Source organism: Equus przewalskii, chromosome 5, assembly GCF_037783145.1.
Source record: "Equus przewalskii isolate Varuska chromosome 5, EquPr2, whole genome shotgun sequence".
Lineage (NCBI taxonomy): Eukaryota > Metazoa > Chordata > Mammalia > Perissodactyla > Equidae > Equus > Equus przewalskii.
Window position 1 is genome coordinate 77,076,240 of NC_091835.1, and position 20,082 is coordinate 77,096,321.

Sequence of the window (20,082 nt, forward strand, 5' to 3'; positions counted from 1 at the left end):
ATAGAAAACTCTTTCTCTCTCCAACATACCTCTTACACCCTTGCCCTCCTCCCCCCATAACATTTCAAGGTTTTACCCCAAATCAGGACAGTTGACTCTGGCCCTATTAATTCCTCTATCAACATGACTAAATTCTGAAAGACTTGAATAGTCTGAAAAGTACGTTAAACTTTAAAACCACTGCTCCAACCACACAAGCAGGAGTTGGCCAAAGCATACAGCATGTCCTTCAATTATGTAATGCTTCAAATAGGGAACGGAGCAAAAGTTTCTGACAGTGCAGAAATCAAGGGCCCACTGCACAATATTAAAACGAACATTGGAGAGATTTCTCCAAGGTCAATTAATCCAATTCCCTCTTCTTTCTCAGGACAGAGATCAAGTCTGGATATAACCAGTACGATCAACGGCCATCTTCCTCTGCTGCCCTTTGTATATCATTTCACTTGGGGTAATTTTTAATCTGCATTTTAGAAAGAAAAATTAGTGGATTTGAAACTGCTTCCCTCTTGAGCAGTTACCAACTTCCTGGAGATCCTGAGAAGGCCAACTGTAATCACCCAAACAATCTGATCACTGTCCTTTGTAATCCCTTTAAGAAACACATATGGATGAAATGGACGGATTTTAATCAAACTGATCTGGGAAAGATTAAGACACTACTTCTGAGGCTGCACACATTTCCTTCACAACAAAGGAAATCTGCTGGGAGAAAAGTGGGCACATTTAGGAACCAATTAGGTTCATGGATGGGGAGAAAAATGTGTAACTTACAAAGTCTTTAAACTGGAAAGGCCCCGGAAGGCACAATCAGCGATGTAGCTCACTTTGTTGTTTCCGATGTGCAGTGTATTTAGTAAGCTCAGGCCCAGGAAGCTAGAATCATCCAACCTCGACAAGTGATTGAAAGTTAGGTCCCTGTAAAGAAAAAAGGAACAAAAAACAAATAACAGCTTTTATTTTACAGTGCAACATACTAGTTTGTTTTCCAAAAAACAGATAATATATGTAAACCACAATAATCCTTATTTTAAGACTGCCTTCTTAATAACACACAGGTAAACATTACTAATCCTGGTAATTAAATAAAAAACATTCTCTTTCTTTGAAAATAACCGTCATTGCTTTAGCCCATGTGCCACAGACCTGAAACAGCAGAGCTGGCTTCAACTTATCACAATAAAAATATGACTGGGTTGCATGTGAAAAGAGCTGTCACCTTGGAAACTTTGTTATGAAAATTTCACAGATCAGTGGCAAGAAGCTCATGCTCTGGCATGATCGCAGCTCTCAAACCTGAAGAGAAGAAAGGCAACTCACAGCTCACTGAGTTTCTGGCAGAACTCCCAGGCATCGGGGCTGATCCTGCTGATGGCATTTTGGCTGAGATGAAGCTCCTGCAGCATCAGCAGGCCGTAAAGCCAGCCCTTGGTAACCTCCGTCAGGTTGTTATGGTCCAGCTGCCTACATTTACCATAAGAAATAAAAGCAGGATCAAAAGTTCACTATCCCTTCTCTTCAAAGGGGACACCTGATTACAACCTACTCCATGTTCCCATTGTGACTGCTTAGCTTTTGTTACAGAAAGACATCAGCAAAAAAATACCAGGTGCTTATAAATTCTCAGTCACATTAAATAATGAAATAAAACTAAATATTAAATTATAAATAAGATGGTAAATGATGCTATTTTAACATAGAATTTCAAATAAAAGCTATTGAATGTTCACTGAGCCATCTACGATCATACGACCTGAGCAGGAACTGGGAGAACCCAACTTACAAGATTTCCATGTTGCTCAGCCCCCAAAAAGCACCATCCATCAGCTTTGTCACTCCATTTCTTTGCATTTTCAGAGACTTCAGAGCACCAAGCCCTTGGAACGTGAGTCCATCTATATTTTTAATCTTGTTTCGGTTCAGCTCCCTGCATTGAAAATTACAGTTAAACGGTCAGCTTATATGACAAATTCTGGAGGTGGTAATAAAATGTGACATTACTATAATATAGTTAAACCAGCCAGTGTTAAATTACACAGAATGTTTTGAATTTCTAAACTTTTTTACTGAGAAGCATTTCGATTTATTAGCAGTGTAAATTTCCTTCTGCAAAGTGTGACGTATTTTTGGAATAATAAAATATTGAAACCACACTTTAATTTCTATGCTTTAATTTCTAAACTGGTGTCCATCAGTATAGAAGCAAATGAATTAATATTTGTTTTTAAATTATCCAGCATGAGAATAGTGAAAGTCCTGTTAAAACATGAGGTCTATTTAAGAGTAGGGCTGTCAAGTTTATCCTGTTCCAGCTGCTTACAAAAGGTGGTTCCTCCTTTTCACAATCTTATGTTTAATACTTTCTCTTTAAGGCAGTCGTTCTCAACCTTGGTTGCACACTGGAATCACCTGGGGCATTTTAAAAATTACTGAAGCCTGGCTCTTACCCCCAGAAGGTCTAATATAATTGCTCTAGGGTGTGGCCTGGGCACTGGGATTTTTGAAAGCTCCCCAAGTGTCTGTAATGTGCAGCTGAGGTTGAAAACCACCATACTGCAGGAGCCTGTTCACAGATCATTCTACCATTATTAACGAGACAGTTCTTTACAGCCACTTAAGCTATCAGAGCCTCCTGGAGTTGTCAGTATTATTCTCATAAACCACAGCTGTTGAGAGTCCCCATAATTTCTTCAGTGCCACAATGACGCCTTTGTACGGAGACCGTTCAATGATTACACTGTTGACTCTTTCAGTAACAATCCAACGTGCCTCGTCAGGCAGGAGCCTGCACTAGGTGACTTTCAAAGCTCGTTCTGATTCGGAGATTCCACAACTCCAGCTCTCAAAGGGAAGCCGGCCACGTCCTTGCTTCTAAACTCCTTTTGCCACACTGTAGGTTTTTGGGGACAGACTCCAAATGTTTAGAGGAGGTGAGGAAACATCTAAGAGGGCATTTTACTCACAGGTGCTGCAGCTGGGGCAGTCTAAACATCTTGGGTGGGATGGCTGCGATTCGGTTCCTGTTCAGCTTCAACACCAGGAGCGTGTTGGCCAAATTATCAAAATACCCAGGTTCCATGGACGTGACTCGGTTGCTGTTGATATACCTGTTGGAAGTTTAAAGATGAGCGTCTCTTTCTGGTTTCCTTGGAAGTGGAAGCGCGTGCATTTTCTGTATTATAAAGAATCTCCAGAGAACCTATCATTTGTAACGATGGACACCTAAAATAATTACTCTTTAGATCCTTGTGGACCAATACTGTATGATCCACACATACCGGAATATTTGAAGGTGACAAACATTTGTTAGAGATACGTATCCACTTTTTATGAAATTCATTTATTAATGAAACACAACTGGCTTAATTTTGATTACTTTTCAAGAAGATGCACTTTTCACCCTATAGTTTTTCTACCAAAGGATGTCTAATTTTTTTTAATTCAAAAGTGTAAGAATAAAATGAAGACTGTAGTTATTCAGGCTTACAGCAAATTACAAGTCAGTAAGATAAGAAAGTCACATTTTTGATCCATCAGCAGTAAAACAGGCAGAGTTTGATATATCTTAAAGTTGATTTTTCTTATTATAACATGGTATTTTCAGCATAGGTGAAAATTTTTGTTAAAGAAAACCTGACTTACAGATATTTGAGTTGTAAAGGTGGAAACGCAGTTTTAAGCTCTGAAATATTATTGCTGCTCAGGTCCAAAGTTTCGAGGGATTGAAATTGTTTCAGATGTTCAGGTAATATTTCGACAATCCTGTTTCCAGCTCTGGAATTGAAGGATAGCACAGGTCACAACAGGGTTCATGGTACAACAATCCAAAACATGAAAAATATTTTCTATTCCTCACTTGTTCTTCAGAAATACGGAAAACTGATTGCTCTAAACAGTACTTTTAAAAGTTAAATAGCAACTCTTTACTCACTTTGATTTTGCATTAAATAGTAAATAATTAGAATATGTGAAAAATATTCCTACATAAATATGGGTGTGTTGAACAGCTGTGGTTATTATAAACACTATGCACTTAAACGGTTTGATTTTTCTTTCTGTGATTTTGTTAACAGTCCCTCTTCTTTATCATTTTATTGAATAGTATGTGAAATGCCTAGTGCCAAGTTGGCATTCCAGGCACTGATGTGTAACTTCCCTATTCCTTCTTCTTGATTCCTAATCTATTTCTAATTCTTCTCTTGAAAAGTAACCACACTACAGGTGCCAATGAACTCAACATACTCATCAGATCGGGGCTTTTTTAAAGTAATGCTTTTTCTTTAAGAAATACACAAATATTTCTTTCAGAAACAGAAAGTGCCAATGCATCGCCATAGTCTTCAAAACCAGTGGATACTCTCCAGGGCTCTGAACGTTATAAAAGTATTACATAAGAGCAGCCCAGTCTAAATAACCCCAGGGGAAACCAGATTTTAATAATTTTGACATTAACAGTCAAACACCAGACCATGATGTCCAACATTGTAGCCACATGTGGCTCTTTAAATTTAAATTAATTAAAATTAAGTTCCCGAGTCACAGTAGCTATATTTCAGGTTCTTAATAGCCACATACGCCTCATGGCTGTCAAACGGGACAGTGCACATACAGAACATGTCCGCCATTGTGGAAGTCCTATTGGTGAGCACTCCACTAGACCACAAAGGAAAAAACAAAAAAGGGGCCATGTCAAGGTCCTTAAAAGGTCATCAATACAACAGCTTCCAAGGGGAAATTCAGCATTAAATGAGCATCTTGCTAGCAAACAGGAATTAAACTGATATTAGTTTAATGTAGCTAACCTTCATTTAATGAGAAAACTTAGAAAATAAATATATCTCCTACGTGTTTCCTTCCCTACCAATGTGGATTTCTATGGTGCGTTGAGTTTCTCCAGCTCGTCTGCCTTATGATAACTCTCAGGCCTCTCACCATCTCAGAGGTTCCTGAGTTAGGTACACTCTTAGGCTTTTCACAAAATCCTGTGCTGCATCCTGACACAGCACCCACCCTGGCAGTCTTCCCGCCACACTGGGAGCCCCTTCCAAGCAGGGAGAGGTCTCCGCCCCTCTGGCTCAGAATCTGTGTGGAATCTAATCAAGTTGAGGACAGATTAGACCCCAAGCCCTGTGCCCAGCATTTTTCCTAGATTATGCCATTTACTCAAGGACACTTCTCTGGTGTAGATAGTACAAAACACCAGGAAACTAGGGCTTCTAACCAAATGAGTCCAAGCATTCCCAAGCCACCTCGCAGAGTACCCATTTGGTCCCAAAGCAATCCATGAAGGCTGTTTCACAGCATTCCGTTTCAAACATACTTTGGAAATTAAGTTCTTCCGTGGAGATGCACCTCCAGAAAGGCCTGCCACCTCCCGCTCTTGCAAGAACGCTGACCTTCTGGTTTCACACCAGCGTGGGAATACACAGTGGCTCACTGAGCCGTCAATATGCCAACACTAAGGGCGCCCTGGAAACAGGGTCCCCCAGTCTGTGCTCACACCCCAGGTAGATAAGAGGGACCCTTAGGGCTTTGCACGTGTTTGGGATCCACCAGAGTAGAAGACTGACTTCCTAAACGTGTGCAAACGTCAGGCGCTGCTTTCCCCACAAGAACGAACAATGAGTGGAGAAAACAGGCTGTACGTTTTCTATTGAAACAACAACAAACTAACACAACTTCTCAAAATATTAAAAGCCTCCACAGGTTACTTTTAAGGACCATGGGGAATCATCTTTTTTGATGCAAATCATCCAAGAACCTTAACCCCATTTTTTGAAGTAATCCTACACAAGGTAACAAGCATAGGCAATATATATCTTAAGAGGCAAATTTGTCTGTGATAATAGTAAGGCTAAAAAAACAAAAAAGGGTTAGCAATCCTATGTGCAAGTCACAAATATCAAGCCCCTCAGATTCCCATAAAGCCTTACAGACTTTGTTTAGAGTCAAGTCAGCCATGACCTCTGATTGTGACCATTTCCCACATCTGGATCCGCCAGTGTCTAAACTCCTTGATCTAGCTGTGAGGTACAGGGTAATGCAAGTGAGACAATTAGTCAATTTCTAGGTCCCGGAGATGGATTTAGTCCCAGAGACAAGCCACAAGGCCTTAGGGTCAGGGTGTGTGGGTTAAACAAAACCACACTCTCGGGGACAAAAATGTTCTCTTAACTACATAACCCAAATGTGTGCATTACCAGGATGTCCTCCCACAGACAGCAGAGTAACCCTGAAGTACCCCCCTCTCCAGCCCCCGCCCCCCGGCCCTAGCCACTACCTCCCATCAAACTCGGCATCTGGTTTGGGCCCCAAGGCTGTCTGGGGCGAGTACAGCTACACTTACATTTAACAACAACAAAAGAAAACGCTCAGCTATAGGTTTTGCAATAAATGGAGCAAATTGGTTTTTTGTGAGAGGGAGCCGGAGACCCACAGGTGTCTATCACGTTGGTCAAATAAGGCTACGAGTTAGATTACAGGCCATACAATCTTTGGTTTATATATTCGTTTGTTTATAAGGTAATTATGAACAAGGTATTAAAACTGCCAATTACTTGAGTGACGAATAAAATTTTCCTTGCAGTTAAAGTACGCTCCAGCCAAAGCCAGCAATTTCCTGAACTGCACACCTCCTAAATTGCAGTGTGAAAGTGCTCAGTTAGCGATGGAGCGTGGACACTGCCGTCTTTGTGAGCAATGTTTCCCAGCACAAAAATCCCTTACAACTGCCAGGAGAACAGTCCCTGTATCACAAAATGGTAACTCTGTCCTAATGGAAGTGAATTAAACCCAATACCAGTCTCATATTAGCTCTCAGACTAAACTAGCAGATAACCACCTGATACATACCAGTTTAAAAAAATTTGCTTTATATCAAAAGCAAACCCTTTAAAGAAGGGTTAAAAATAAAAGGATACAACTACATTAATAATTAGATAAAACAATCTTTTTAATCACCTAAAACCCTCAAAATAAACATATTTCATAACAGAATGGGTCATAAATAGCTACTTCTAGGAGACAAAGGTTCAATTCAACTCTAGCTTTCATTTTTCTCCAAATATGGATAAATGCCAAAATTGATGAATACATTAAAAGTATTGCACTTAATTAATGGTTTTGGCAGGAAATGTGCAATGCTTTAAAAAACAAAACTGTGTGAATACTTTTTTCCGTTAAACTTAAGTTAATGTGGAAAGGCCATCTTTCCATTGTTCAAACATCACAATATGGTACTGTATGTACTGGAAGGCGTTTCAGCCTTGTGCAAATCAATCTTAAGGACTACGAATATTTTGGTCATCTATGTTTGTTGACAGTACAAGGTGTTCCACGGTCAAATCATTGCTGAGGTCAAGCATAATTAGTCCCTTGTGGACTTGTCCCCAGGAGCTTGGTCAGTAGGAATGAAGATGGTTGCCCCAGGTTTCTATGAGGCCACAGAAAAAACAGGATTCCCAGGTATTTCAGCTTTGGCTTCTCAGGCCCAACAATAATGGTTTCACTTGGTTGCCAACTTCACTCTTCAGCCTTCTTTGCCAAATACCTTTAAAATGCAGCAGCAAACATGACTTGCCATTTCCGTACAACAATATTTGCTCTTTAGAGTGCTGAAGATCTAACAATGAACAAGAAGGATGTGGTCCCTGACCTCACAGAGCTTAAATTCTAGTGGAGGAGAACCAGCCGGCAAATGGGAGCGGTCCCCAGAGTGTGAAGATAGCGTAGAGCTGGGAGGAGATGAGAGCAGGTCAAGTGGGGCCCTGTAAACCACGTTAGGCATCTGGGCTTTATCTCAAGATTAAGTAAGGGGAGGAGGATGGAGGATTTCAAATGGTGGGGTGACTGTAGAGATGTGCATCTTAGAAAGGCTGCGGCAGTGAGGGGAAAGACTGGGAAGGGGGCAGGCAAGACCAGGTGCAGGAGCATCTGGGAGGCACAGAGGACAGACGATGGTGCGTCGGGGTAATGGTGACCATCTGCCTAGATGCCCACTTTGGGGTGAAGCACCACTCTTCTTCTGGTTTCCCAGGGCGCACACTGTGCTCTTCTCCTCCCAATATACAAGCTCAGTTTCCAGCTCTGCAGCCTCTGGGGACCCAGTTCAGCACTACTGGAGTCCCATTCCCTCTGTCACCACTGTGCTGTGTGTCGCTGGTACAGGAGGCCTTCCAAAGCGCGGAGCGCACACTAGGGTTCCCTCTTGCTCAGGAGTGAGATGGCTCCTGAGAACAGCTCAGTACTGACGATTTCATGTGTCTGTAACCAGCAGGAAAATGGACAAATGTGTTATTCCCATATACAAGAAATGTGCTTGTTTGTTCTGATACTCTGAACACCTGCACTAAATGTAAACCTGGGCTAAATTAATAATTTATGAGGTTAGTGACAGGACTGCTTGCTATGACAACGAGCGGTTCCACTTTTTGACTCACTGTGATCTCCAGAAAGCCTGAGAGTCTCAAAAGAACTTCATGCACTCTTAAGTGGATATATAAATGGTCTTAGTTTATTTCCAGAGTCTGGAAGGAGAGTCACAGAGTGAAATATTCTTTGTTAGTGAGGAACCAGAATATCAGGTTTTTTCACACTGGAATTCCTGAACCAATTAAACTGCAGCTTCTTGAAGAATAAGAAATACCTGTCAATAGTTTGCACTGTCTTCTACTTGTTGCACAAGATAACAGGTAGCTTAAGGCTTTGCAGCTGTGATGTGTAAAGACATGCAATCTTGGCTACTTAGAGAAGGAATGTGCATGTGGCATTTTCCGTGTAGAGATGGTGTGTGCAGTGAAATTTAATTTGAAACCATTTTTTTAAATGTTGCAATGCCCTCTTTTCTCAGAATGCATTACTGTAACCACATCCCCTAAGTCAATTCAGCTGTTGCAGCTAACAAATTGCTGAATCCGTGGTCATTCCATACAACCCAAGAGCCGGCATATTAACCGTATTGACTGGGACCGTCGGCCGGGCCCCAAGGGAATACTGATTTCTAGATATAACTTGCAAGCAACCAGTTGAGCACCACTTATAAAGGAATTAGAAGTTGTTAAAGAAAACACTGCATTTTGCAAACATGTTAAAGGTCGCTTACATTTCCAACAATAACCCACTCCCCCAAAAAAGCTTCCCTGAAAACCACCTTGGCTGGAATAACTAACACCCCATAATACTAGGCTTCTTTTAAGAGAGACTTGGCAAGCACAGAACCTCTCCCAAGCAGATAAAAATAAACTGTCTCTGCTCATCTTTTTTCTAAAAAGATAATTAAGAAGTTTCATTAAACGAACACATGTTTAGACTGGTCCACTGCTACTGTGGCATCAAAGAATAAAGCCAATTGGGGAATCTGTTGCAAGGAGAAAGATTCTTGATTAAGAATTAATGATACTAACTAAGCAGCAAATGAGCCACTGGAAGGGGCAATGAGTCAGTTCTTCTGGTAAAAGCCAGGTCAACATAAAATATGATGATCTTTTAGGATCAGAATCATGATAAAAATGGCCACAACGATTTAATACAGAGGTCCTACAAGAATCAGTCCCTATTTATGTGCCAATTATAACACGTTAAAAACACAAAAAGAAATATGGGCTAAAAATCCATTCATACCACATACAAAACAACCCTTTTTGATCCCCAAGTGTAAATTCAATTTAGTCCTTTATGTAAAGAGAAATTTATGTGGAAGTCCCTTAATTTAGGACGCTAAAGAAGATCCTTACTGAACAATCCTTTTAATCTGAAATAAATTAATTATTTACAAAAACTAACTCTACTCTAATTTAGTAAGATTTAAACATGTTCCCTGCCTCTCCTTCGAGGGAGAGCCTTCCAGGGCCGTTTTCACATGCCAGACAGCTGCTGTGGTGAAGCTGTGGGTTTGATTGTCCCCACTAGCTTGTGATTTACTGCGAGTGGAGAGAACTTCTAATTCACCTTAGGTCCCCCAGAACTCAGGATTCAATGAATGGGCTCAAGAGCCTCAAGTGACTAAGGAATCCTGATTAGTCCCGGAACTCCAGGTCAAGCTTCAGATTGGCTCGTAAGGAGTTATCTGAACCGTGGCTCAAGACACACAGGTACATCAGAAAATGCTATGGTCATTAGAGCCGCCATCCAGAAAAGGCTACAAAAAACTGTGATTCCATTAATCTACTCGTTAAAAGTAGGATCCCTTTGAAGCAGCAATTCAAACCACAGCTCCCCAGCAAGGAGACTGTGATTCTGTTCCTGGTTCTCTGTCTTGATCTACCACACTTGGTGAATCTTGATTTTCTCATCTGTCAATGGGAGGAAATGGAATGGAATGATTTCTCAGCTCTAAGGAGTTGTGATTCTGGAACTGGATGACAAACACTGCGAGTGACCAGATTTGCTCCAGAGGCTTCATACAACCATCATGTAAAAACTACAGCCTCTTCCAGAACCTGGCCTCACTTTGGGAGGGATTTCACCTCTTTCTTCTGTTGGAGTCCCACTGCCTGGCTGCTCAGTCTTCCTCTTCCTTGGTTTACTCTCTCATTTCCCTGGAGCGTATCCTCCATTAGCTTTCCAAGAAACCAAGCGTGGAAGTGGGTTTTTTTTTTTTCATGTTTGGAAATGTCTTTATAGGATTGACAGTTTGCGTGCATACAGAGTTTAGAAATGATTTTCCCCTGTGGTTCGCAGACATTGTTTCACTCTGTCACAGCACTCACAGGTGTAAGTTTGAGGAGGCAGAGGCCGTTCTGATTCTCCATTCCAGTGTTTCTCAAACTTCAGCTGGCATCAGAATTGAAGGGCAGGGGCTTCCTGAAGCACAGACTGTTAAGCCCCACCCTCAGGGTTCCTCGGTCAGCAGGTCTGGGTGGGACCTGAGAATCTGCATTTCTACCAGGTTCCCAGGTGATGCTGACACTGCTGGGGGCACACCTGGAGAAGCATGTCAATCTTTCCAGGGGACCTGCTTTGTGTTTTAATTTTTTCCTCCTCTCAGAGCTTCTCTTCGCTCCTGCTATTCTGAAGTTGCACAGTAGTCTGTCTTATCTTTTTTCATTTGCAGGCACTCCCTAGGGCCTTTCAACCTAGAAACGTGAGTTTCTTGGCTCTGGGAAATTTTTTGGTATCTTTGATAATTTCCTCCCTCTTAGTTCCACAGGTGTCTTTGTGGAATTCCAATTAGATGGCGCTAGACTTCCCACCTGATCGTCCTCTTTTCTCATTTTTTTCCTCTCTGGTTTTCCATCACTTTGTCTTCTGGTTCTTCTTTTGAGAGTTTTTCAACTTTCTTCCAACACTTCTTCTATGACCTTCTTGAAGTGTCTGTTGCTATATTTTTAACTTCCAAGAGTTCCTCCTTATTTTCTGAATATTCCTTTTTATCATTATTTTTCACCTTCCTTTTCTTATTTTGTAGCTACAACATCTCTCTTCTCTCTCCAGAGATATTAGGTGGTTCTGAAGTTCCCTCTCCTTCCGTTGGCTCTGGTTCCCTTTGCTCATGTTTCAGACTCTGACTTCGCTGTTAGAAACTTCTTTAAAAGTCTGGCGATCACTGGCTATTTGTTCACAGTTAACAAAAAGCAGCCCTCAATAGCTGACTGAGGGCTGTGCATGGAACGGACGTGTTGCCTGGTGATTCTCATCCCAGGTGGTGAGCGGGGACCTGTTTCATGATGGGCTCTCTACATCTTCTCAGTCAAACCCTCCAATGTCCTGTCTAGCAGGGTCAGCGTAACTGCCGGTGTCTGGGAGGGCCAACGGGAAAATCAGCTGGGGGCAGGGGTGGCCCTCAGTATTCAGACCTGACTTAATTTCCCTGATGGCAGAATATGTTGCCCTCAATCCCTACCCCTTACCCAGCTGGGCCTGTGGCCCAAATTCCAGGGGTTTTCCGTTTCAGCTCTCCAGGGAGTGACTCTCCAGTCTTCTGCCCGCCTCTGGGGGGCAGTCACTGGGCTCGGAGCTGTGGAGGAGGAACCCGGTGGAGGAAGCTGGAGGTCTGACTGATCGTGCTGAAAGAGTTTGAACCCAGCCCCCATTTCCAGTCCTCCTCTGCTCCGTCACCCTTACAGGCCGTGAAGTCCCAAACTAGCCCGAGCGTCTGCAGCAAAACGCTGTTTGCTTCCGCTTCAATCCACTTCACTTTCCTCTCCTTCAAGTCAGTCACAATTTATCCGTTTGCTTGCAAAATTTTTACGACATCTTTCGTTTGGACTGTCTCCTCTCCTATTTCCTTTGTTCCTGTCAGTGTGCATTTTTTTGTTCCTTTACTTGTATTTTAAGGGGTTTTAGGGAGGAACAGAGTCAAATGAGTGCATTCAGTTCACCATGCTTAATAAGAAGTCTTCAACAGAAATCGAATCAATGAATAAAATCAATTTTTCTCCAAAATCCATAATAAACTGCAAAACCTTCCCTCAAAAAAGTTACTGTAATTTTTTTAATTGAAAAATCATCCAACTTAGATTTGTATATGAGATTTTAACCGCAAATTAGCTTCCATAAAGAATTTTCACTTAAGGTGATAGTTTGAATCAGAAAACATGACATCATTATTCTGAACTTCAAATTAATAAATAGTAATCATACAGAGAATTACTTCTGTGCGAACACATCAGGCCAAATTAATGCCATTTTATTCTCCGATATGGTTCACAGACCAATGGGCTAAGAACCTCACAGACAGAGAATGTCTTGATTTCATCAAGTATTTAACTTCTCCTTGGGAATAAGACATAGAAAAGGTGGTGGTGATGGTCATACAGGCAAGTTGAGTTCACATCCCTAGTCTTTATTCACAGCCTGGCACGGAACTTCAGGGAAGAAGCTGCTGCTGGGTCTGCCTGCGGCCCTGGGCTGTCAACATTTGCAGGAATATGGAGAGAGACACGAATAACCAAGTGCAGATGCCACAGAACTATAACTCATCCGTTAGATGAATCATGATCCCAACCCTCTCAACGTAAAATGATAGTCTAGAAGCAATCAGAAAAATTAAGCTGGAATAAGGCAGTGTTTTCAATTTTCAATCAATCATTTTAAAAGGCCTATTTGAAAGTAATTCTTATGAAAACGACAATAGACTTACAGATTTCAGCTGACCACAACTCAATATGAACCAGTAATACAACAGGGTCCTCAAAATGCTAATATAATCTTAAACTTCATTAATGTCCAAGCTTCTGGTCAAGAGAGATGATGCCTTCATATTCCGTATTAGACCACATCTCAAATATCTTGCTCTGGGCCCCATATTTTACACTGTCACGTTAGGCGAGGCGTGTGAGGGGAAGACTGAGGATCTAGACCTCGCAGGGTCCAGGACAACAGCCACCAGGGGCATGTGGCTATTTACATTAAGTTAAAATTCAATTCCTCAGTCACACCAGCCACATTTCAAGGGTTCCCTTTCCATGTGTCTAGTGGCTACTATAGTGGACAGCACAGATACAGAACATTTCCATCATCGCAGAAAGTACTGCTGGACTGCACTGGTCTAGACCCCATGTCACGTAAGAAATGGGATACGGAATTTGAGCCAGGAGAAGAGAAGGCTTTAAGAAAACCTTATATTTTAAGACTTGTAAGTATTATTATGCAGAAAATAGAAGGCACTGTTCTCCCCAGCACACAGATCTAGGACAACAGGGAGAAGATGCAGAAGGGCAGAGCTCAGGTTAACAGATTAAAAATCCCAGCAATTAGAACTCCTCACAGTGGAATGGCTCCTCCCCAAGAAGTGAGCTTCTGTCCCTGTAAGTGCTCAGGGGAGGCTGGATAACCTCTCTTCCAGAGATTTCTCCACAGAGAGAAACATCTCTTCTGATTCTAAGTTACTAGGCTTGCATGCAGACAGTCAAAACTAACCAAAAGATGGGTTATGACCAGTTATATAATACAGCAAGCTGTTTCTAATTCCCCTCACCTTTTTCTTGATACTTACATGGGGATGGTGGTGAGGAAGAGAAAGCAAGAAAGACAGGAGGAGGAGAAGAGGAGAAAGAGGGGTTGACCAATCAATCGGCTACCCTCTCGATTCTCTGAAGATCCATTCACCTTTAAGGAAGACAGCTCTCTACTCCTAGCCGATGCTGCACGCAGGACCACATGGCAAACAGTGACTAACCTCAACAAGTACCTTATTTTTCCTAAAAAATTATGCTCATTTTGACTCTACTCCATATGTTCATTTTATCATAAAAACATTTAAAACTGCTCATGTAGAGTAAAACTGACAGTCGAATGATATGCTTATCCTGCGCTGTACGGTACTTGCAGCATGCACATTACCTTACTATTTCATTGCGCCTTCAACCTCACTCCGGAGACTGCTCTGTCCACTGGCCAAAGCATCGCAGAGAGGGAGGGAGGCCGCCAGGCAGGTGACGTGAAGTGTTAGAAAGGAGGTGCTTGTATTTATAATTGCCTATCCTTTCATGGTTTGAATTTAGTACCTAAGCAATTTTCAGCCAGAGAAAGAAGGGGTGGTACTGGTTAGAGGCCTGTTTCCTTGTTTTTTGGTCTCTCTACCCAACTAGAGCCCTGAACCTCTGGTCTATGCAAGATAGGAGAGATACTCAAACAAGGAAGAGAAGGAGGACAAGTAAGTAGGCCAGGACAGAGACACATGTTGAATCTTGCCACCCGGATCATGAAAAGCAACTGGCTGTAACTTTATTGCTTTGTCTGTCTTGGCAGCAGAAGCTTCACTTTGCACAGAGAAGTCTCTGGCAGAAGTTGTACCTGATACTTCAAAGGCTAGAACAAAGTTAAGGGAAAGGCTGAAAGATGGGGTCGGTTCAGAATAAACATTGGTAATGCAGGAGTTTCTGTGACAAGCGATCCTGCAAGTTCAAGTTCAAGGGATGAGGGTCAACTTTATGGGCTCCAAGAACCACCATGAAAAAAGCTGCCCAGTGCTCACTGAGCCAAATCTAAGAATGCTGTTACCTTGGAAAAAGCAAGTTTTATTAATGAAAATTTTAAGTGTGCCAGAAGGGGCAGGAGCAGAAAGGTTAGCTGAACAGTTTTTCCTACAATTAGGTAAATACACTAATTTGGACTGGGCTATCCATGCGGTCATTCACCTAACAAACACGTATCCTGTGTCCACGATGTGCCAGGCTCTGTGCCACTGCTGGGGTTACAATGGGATAAAAACAGCCATGATGTCAGCTTTTATGAAGTTTCATTGCAGAGGGGAAAATGGACATTAAAGAATCACAAATATGCCACTGAAAAATGTGACTGCGTGTATGATAATAAGTAGATGACATAAATAAAGGACACATGAAAGTGTCTGGGGGGAAAGCTAAGTTTGACTTAACAAAAGTTGGGGGAGTGAGAATTCCAGGCAAAGGGAAAAGCCTGCGCAAACGGACCCGAGGCAGGAACAAGCTGGCACACTCCTACCAGTGAGGACTGAGTCTGGAGAAGGCTCCACAGGAAAGGAAGACTCAGATCACGCAGGGCATCACGTCTCGAGAAGGATTCTGTTCCTGATCTAACAGCAGTGGGAAATTCCTGACGGGTTCAAAGAGCTGTGACATGATCACAAATCTGGGTTTCGAATACAGTCATTATGAATGGAGAATTCAAAAGCCTCGCAAACTTGTATTCTGGGGACCGGTTTATGATTAAATGCGAAAATAAACTTAAGACAGTTTGTTTGTCACAAATACAGCTCTGTGTACAGTAAACTCTCTTTTATGTGCAAATCATATATAAACATTTTAAAATCCAACACAAGACGATAACTTATCATAGTAAGATGTTTACGAGTTTATTTTGTAAGACTCACGCTTCACGAGAGTATTTCATTAAACAGAATAACATCTGGCTTGTTTGCACTGGTTAAGCTGTAGCCCCTAATGCAACGTCCTTTGCGTCTGAAGACACTAGTGCATTTATCCATATCAGTTGAACATACATTCTGGGACAATTTTTTCAGTAAGGTGGTCAAGTTCCATGGGCACATCTATACCCAGATGTGGGTAAAGATGGGATATGGTCTGTGTCCACTTAATCAGAACAAAGCTCGCTGATTCCCCAGAAACGTTAGTTCCAATTTTGGAGAAAGCTTCTTCCCAACTTCCTTAATTAATGTGACAAGCTGGTGACCTCCTTTCAAATACTGACTTATATATGCTGTGGTTTAAAAAAAGCAACTAACTGAGCTTTACTGCTTGGTTATGAAATTACTTGGCTACATCATCACTTGAAAACCTATGTAACATTTGCCTTCCCTATGTGCAACTTTGTCTCCGAGCTGTGACCTATTAAAATATCAGTATGTTTTAAAAGTTATAAATTGAGTTTGATGAGTTATTTAAATAAACTCTATGCCATGCAACAAGCAACAGTCTCTGAAATCACTATCTCCCAAACTTATTTTTTTAATAGTCTGATTTTTGGAATGTAATGAGAAATGTATGCTTAAGAATGCAATTCCCACTTAATAAGGTGCTGTGTTCAGTATCTAGGTAACAGAATACTGCAGATCCAATTTCTAACCACTAATTCAACCCCACTCTTTTCATTATACCGAAGTCAACGCTCAGAGGACTACCACCCCACGGCCAGTTTCCTTTTGTGGAAAAAAGAGACGTGGCACTAATATACAGCAGGGCTCAGAGCACAGAACAGTTCTAAGGACGGATGGATAGCAGGTATGTGGCAAGCCAATAACTGTTAATTACCAAAATTACATTTTCTGTTTGTCTTTATGGCACTTGATTTGGAAAATGAACATTGTTTAATGACTACTTGAAAAAAGGACAGAAGCTGATGCTGTGCTTAATTGAAATGTAGTCATTTCATTCTCCTGCTTAAAGAAAAAGTCCTTTACTTCTCCAAACATGTAAACCACCTAAGCTGATCCCTAGCAGCTTACCCAAGCCTCCTTCCTTCTCTTCACTCTCACACTCTACACACACTGAAACCACACCCATCCTCTGCACAGGACAGCCCCAGGCATCTCACTAGCATCCAGAGCGTCATCCCACTGGGAGCATCTCTCCATGGCCTGTTTTCCCCTGTTATTCTTTACTCAAAGCCCCTTGAGGGCAGAGGCCAAGTCCTATTTTAATCTGCTCCCCAGCACTTAACATAGTAGGTGGTCCATTGGGCACTGTGAGCAGCTCAGAATCCACTGTATAGGGTACACAAGCCCTCAGGCTAGAAAGGTTGTTCAGTTATTAATTATAAATGAGTGCTCACCAATCTTTTTGAACTATTTGCAGAGAGCAAAAGTCTTCCTAAAAATTCACCCCAACTGCAAAGTTCTCCTCCGTCCCTCATCTACTGCCGCCAGGATAATGTATCTGATTCCTGCAACCCTCCTGTTCAAGAATCCTCCTTGGCCCACTGCCTCCAGTCCTGGCTCCTCTGCTAAGCCCACGGCAAGTGTAACAGGAGCAGCTGCTGCTGCTCACACTTTTCAGAGCCCTTTCATGTACCTTATGCCATTTGATCCTTCACCGGAACCAGAGGAGATAGCCGGGCAGACATCTTACACTGTTTTTACAGATAAACAAAGGAGAGCTAATTAACTCTGCCTGAGGTCAGACAGGTCATTAGAGTGAGACAAGACACATCCCCAGCCCAGATCTCTCCACTAGCGCCCAAGGGCCCATGATCTCTCGTCCACTCAGATATTTAATGAGCACCTCCTATGTGCCAGAGACTGGCTGGGCTGCTGGGGGACCAAAAGCTCAGTAAGACATGAGTCCTATCCTGGAACGAGACTTGTGACAAATGCCATGGGAGAAGTATACACACTGTACTTGTGGGAGTTTCAAAACCGAAGAAAGGAAAAGTCACCACCCTTCTCAGAATTTTACACTATTGTTCATGCCACATGAATTGCCTACCACCCAGGACAATTCTCAGGAGCATACAAACCTCTGAGGGAAGAGCGTGACTCTCATACTTTCCTGCACCCCCAAAGCATCTCCAGTACAGGAGGGCACATGGTATCACAGAACCACATCCCACACGGCATTAGGTTCCAAAGCCAGTGGATGGGGGAAAACCACCTATCATGAACACACCCTGGAAGAGCCATTAACACACTGGCAACATACTGTTATATGGACATACTCTCTCACCCCATCTCCTCCCCTCCCTCCCTCCCTCTCCCCTCTTCTCAATGAGTTCTATAGGGCCAGTTTTTCCTTCAGTGTTTTGTTGATGTTCTTGCTGTTTCGTATTTTGAATTTTTAGCTCAGGACCTGATGAAGTAGTTCACATGTGTGCTGGGCACAAGGGTTATGAAAATCCTGTCTCCCTGAAGACCAAAGTCATCCTTGGTGGGCCGAGACATTCACGCTTAGAAAGGCAAATAGAAAAGGGGGCTTTTATTCCCCACACACTTTCATTTCCCACACACTCCGGGGCATGTGCTCGCTGGCTAGAGTGGAGAGCTGAATCCTGACGCTACTTAAACTACTTCTCTTGGTCTTTTTTCTTTCTTTTAATTATTATTATTGCTATTGTTATAATTAATTATTATTTTTTTTACCAAGCACACACAGTTGAACACAAGTAAAACGTAAGTATGCTTTGTCCCCACTGTAAATCTTTAGCCATTAGTTTAGACTCAGTTTATAGGCTGAATTATGCTAAGTGCACGTGGCTGTTCCATAAATATTCTTTAATGCGTTCACTAATTACACACCAACTGTATGCCATATACCTGCATTAAATGCCGGGGAGAAGAGGGCTCAGCCACAGAGGTCTCTAGTCTAGTTCGGAAGAAAAATACAAACAAAATCATTTCATGACCGTGTAACAGCTACGTGTACAAGGTAAGACGGGCCTGGACAGGGCTGGCGAGGCTTAAGGGGATGACCCCCTCCCCCACATCAGGCCCTGATTCAAGTGTCGCCTTCCTAGTGCGTCCGTCCCTTGGCACATTCCCACTGAAAACTGTGAACCGTCTCCCACCACACACAGCACTCTCTGCTTTCCTTTCCTCCCAGCACTTATCCCTCTGACCACAGCCCTCGTTTTACTTTTATCTCTCTCCTTGCACAAGAGTGTCAGCACCACAAGGGCAGGGATTTCTGTCTGTTTCGTTGAACCTCGACTCTAAAACAGTACCCAGCACATGGCAGGATTTGCGAAATATTCAAAAAGCCTTTCCTGACAGCATCCAAGGCCCCCGTCAGACTGCTCTACCCCTCTGTCCATCCTTCTTCCCAGCATTTATCAACAAGCTCAAGTCTTCTCTCCTTTCCAAGTGTTTGCTCATTTGTCTTTCTCGTCCCTCAATGGAATGGAAGCTTCATGACAAGAGGGAGTTTGCCTGCTCTGTTCACTGCTGCGTTCCCAGCACTAAAGCAGAGCTGGCCCTGTTCATTTATTCCTTAAGTTTTAGCTGAATGAATGATCGTCACCACCACGACCACGGCTCAGGGTCACCCAGTACTCAGTGTATCCCGGATGGTTTTACGTGTATTCTCTCTCCAGAGCCTCACAAGGACCCTATGAGTTGCTGCTACTATTATTCTCATTTTATAGGTGAGGAAACACAGACAGACAAACAGAAACTTGCCCAAGGTCACAAACCTAGCAAAAGGAAGAGCCAGCAATTGATTGCAAGCCATCTGACTTGAGTTTTGCTTCTGATCACCGTTGAGTAACATGACAGAGCTGCACTGAGGCGGGACAGTGCTGTCATCACTTCTGGTCTCCTCTTCATCTCCCCCCACAAACCGCCCTCCTGACACCTCCAAGCCATTCTCCACACAAAAGCCAGAGTGACACTTTCAAACAGCAAATCTGACCCCCTCGCTGTGCTTTAAATTTCTTCAATGGCTTTCCATAGAGAGAACACACGTCAGTGCTTGGTCCCTCCAGCAAAGGTGACCAATATTTATAATAACTTCTTTAGAAGAATGATGATGTCATCTCTGGGAAAATGACAGCTTATGAAGAAAATGATGGACTTGAGAGAAATGCTATCCCTTTGAGATAAGAAATGAGAAAAGGCTTATTTGATTATGATAAACTGGATCCTATCAGTAATTCCAGAAATATTTATACAATCTGATCAGAATCAGCAGGGTAGATGTATTAAAATGGATATTC

The 20,082-nt window shown here is 42.4% G+C and overlaps 1 protein-coding gene across 4 annotated transcripts in view; it reads right to left on the reverse strand.

Moving 5' to 3' along the window:
• Positions 1-20,082, reverse strand: part of LRIG3 (leucine rich repeats and immunoglobulin like domains 3) — a 45,436-nt gene that overhangs the window by 15,309 nt on the left and 10,045 nt on the right. For all 4 annotated transcript variants that reach the window (XM_070619645.1, XM_070619643.1, XM_070619644.1 and 1 more), the window contains 5 exons: positions 3,643-3,774; positions 2,964-3,107; positions 1,784-1,927; positions 1,321-1,464; positions 775-918 (listed from right to left, as the gene is read on the reverse strand). In XM_070619645.1, the coding sequence (XP_070475746.1) occupies positions 775-918; positions 1,321-1,464; positions 1,784-1,927; positions 2,964-3,107; positions 3,643-3,774 (708 nt within the window). The remainder of the gene's footprint in view (positions 1-774; positions 919-1,320; positions 1,465-1,783; positions 1,928-2,963; positions 3,108-3,642; positions 3,775-20,082) is intronic.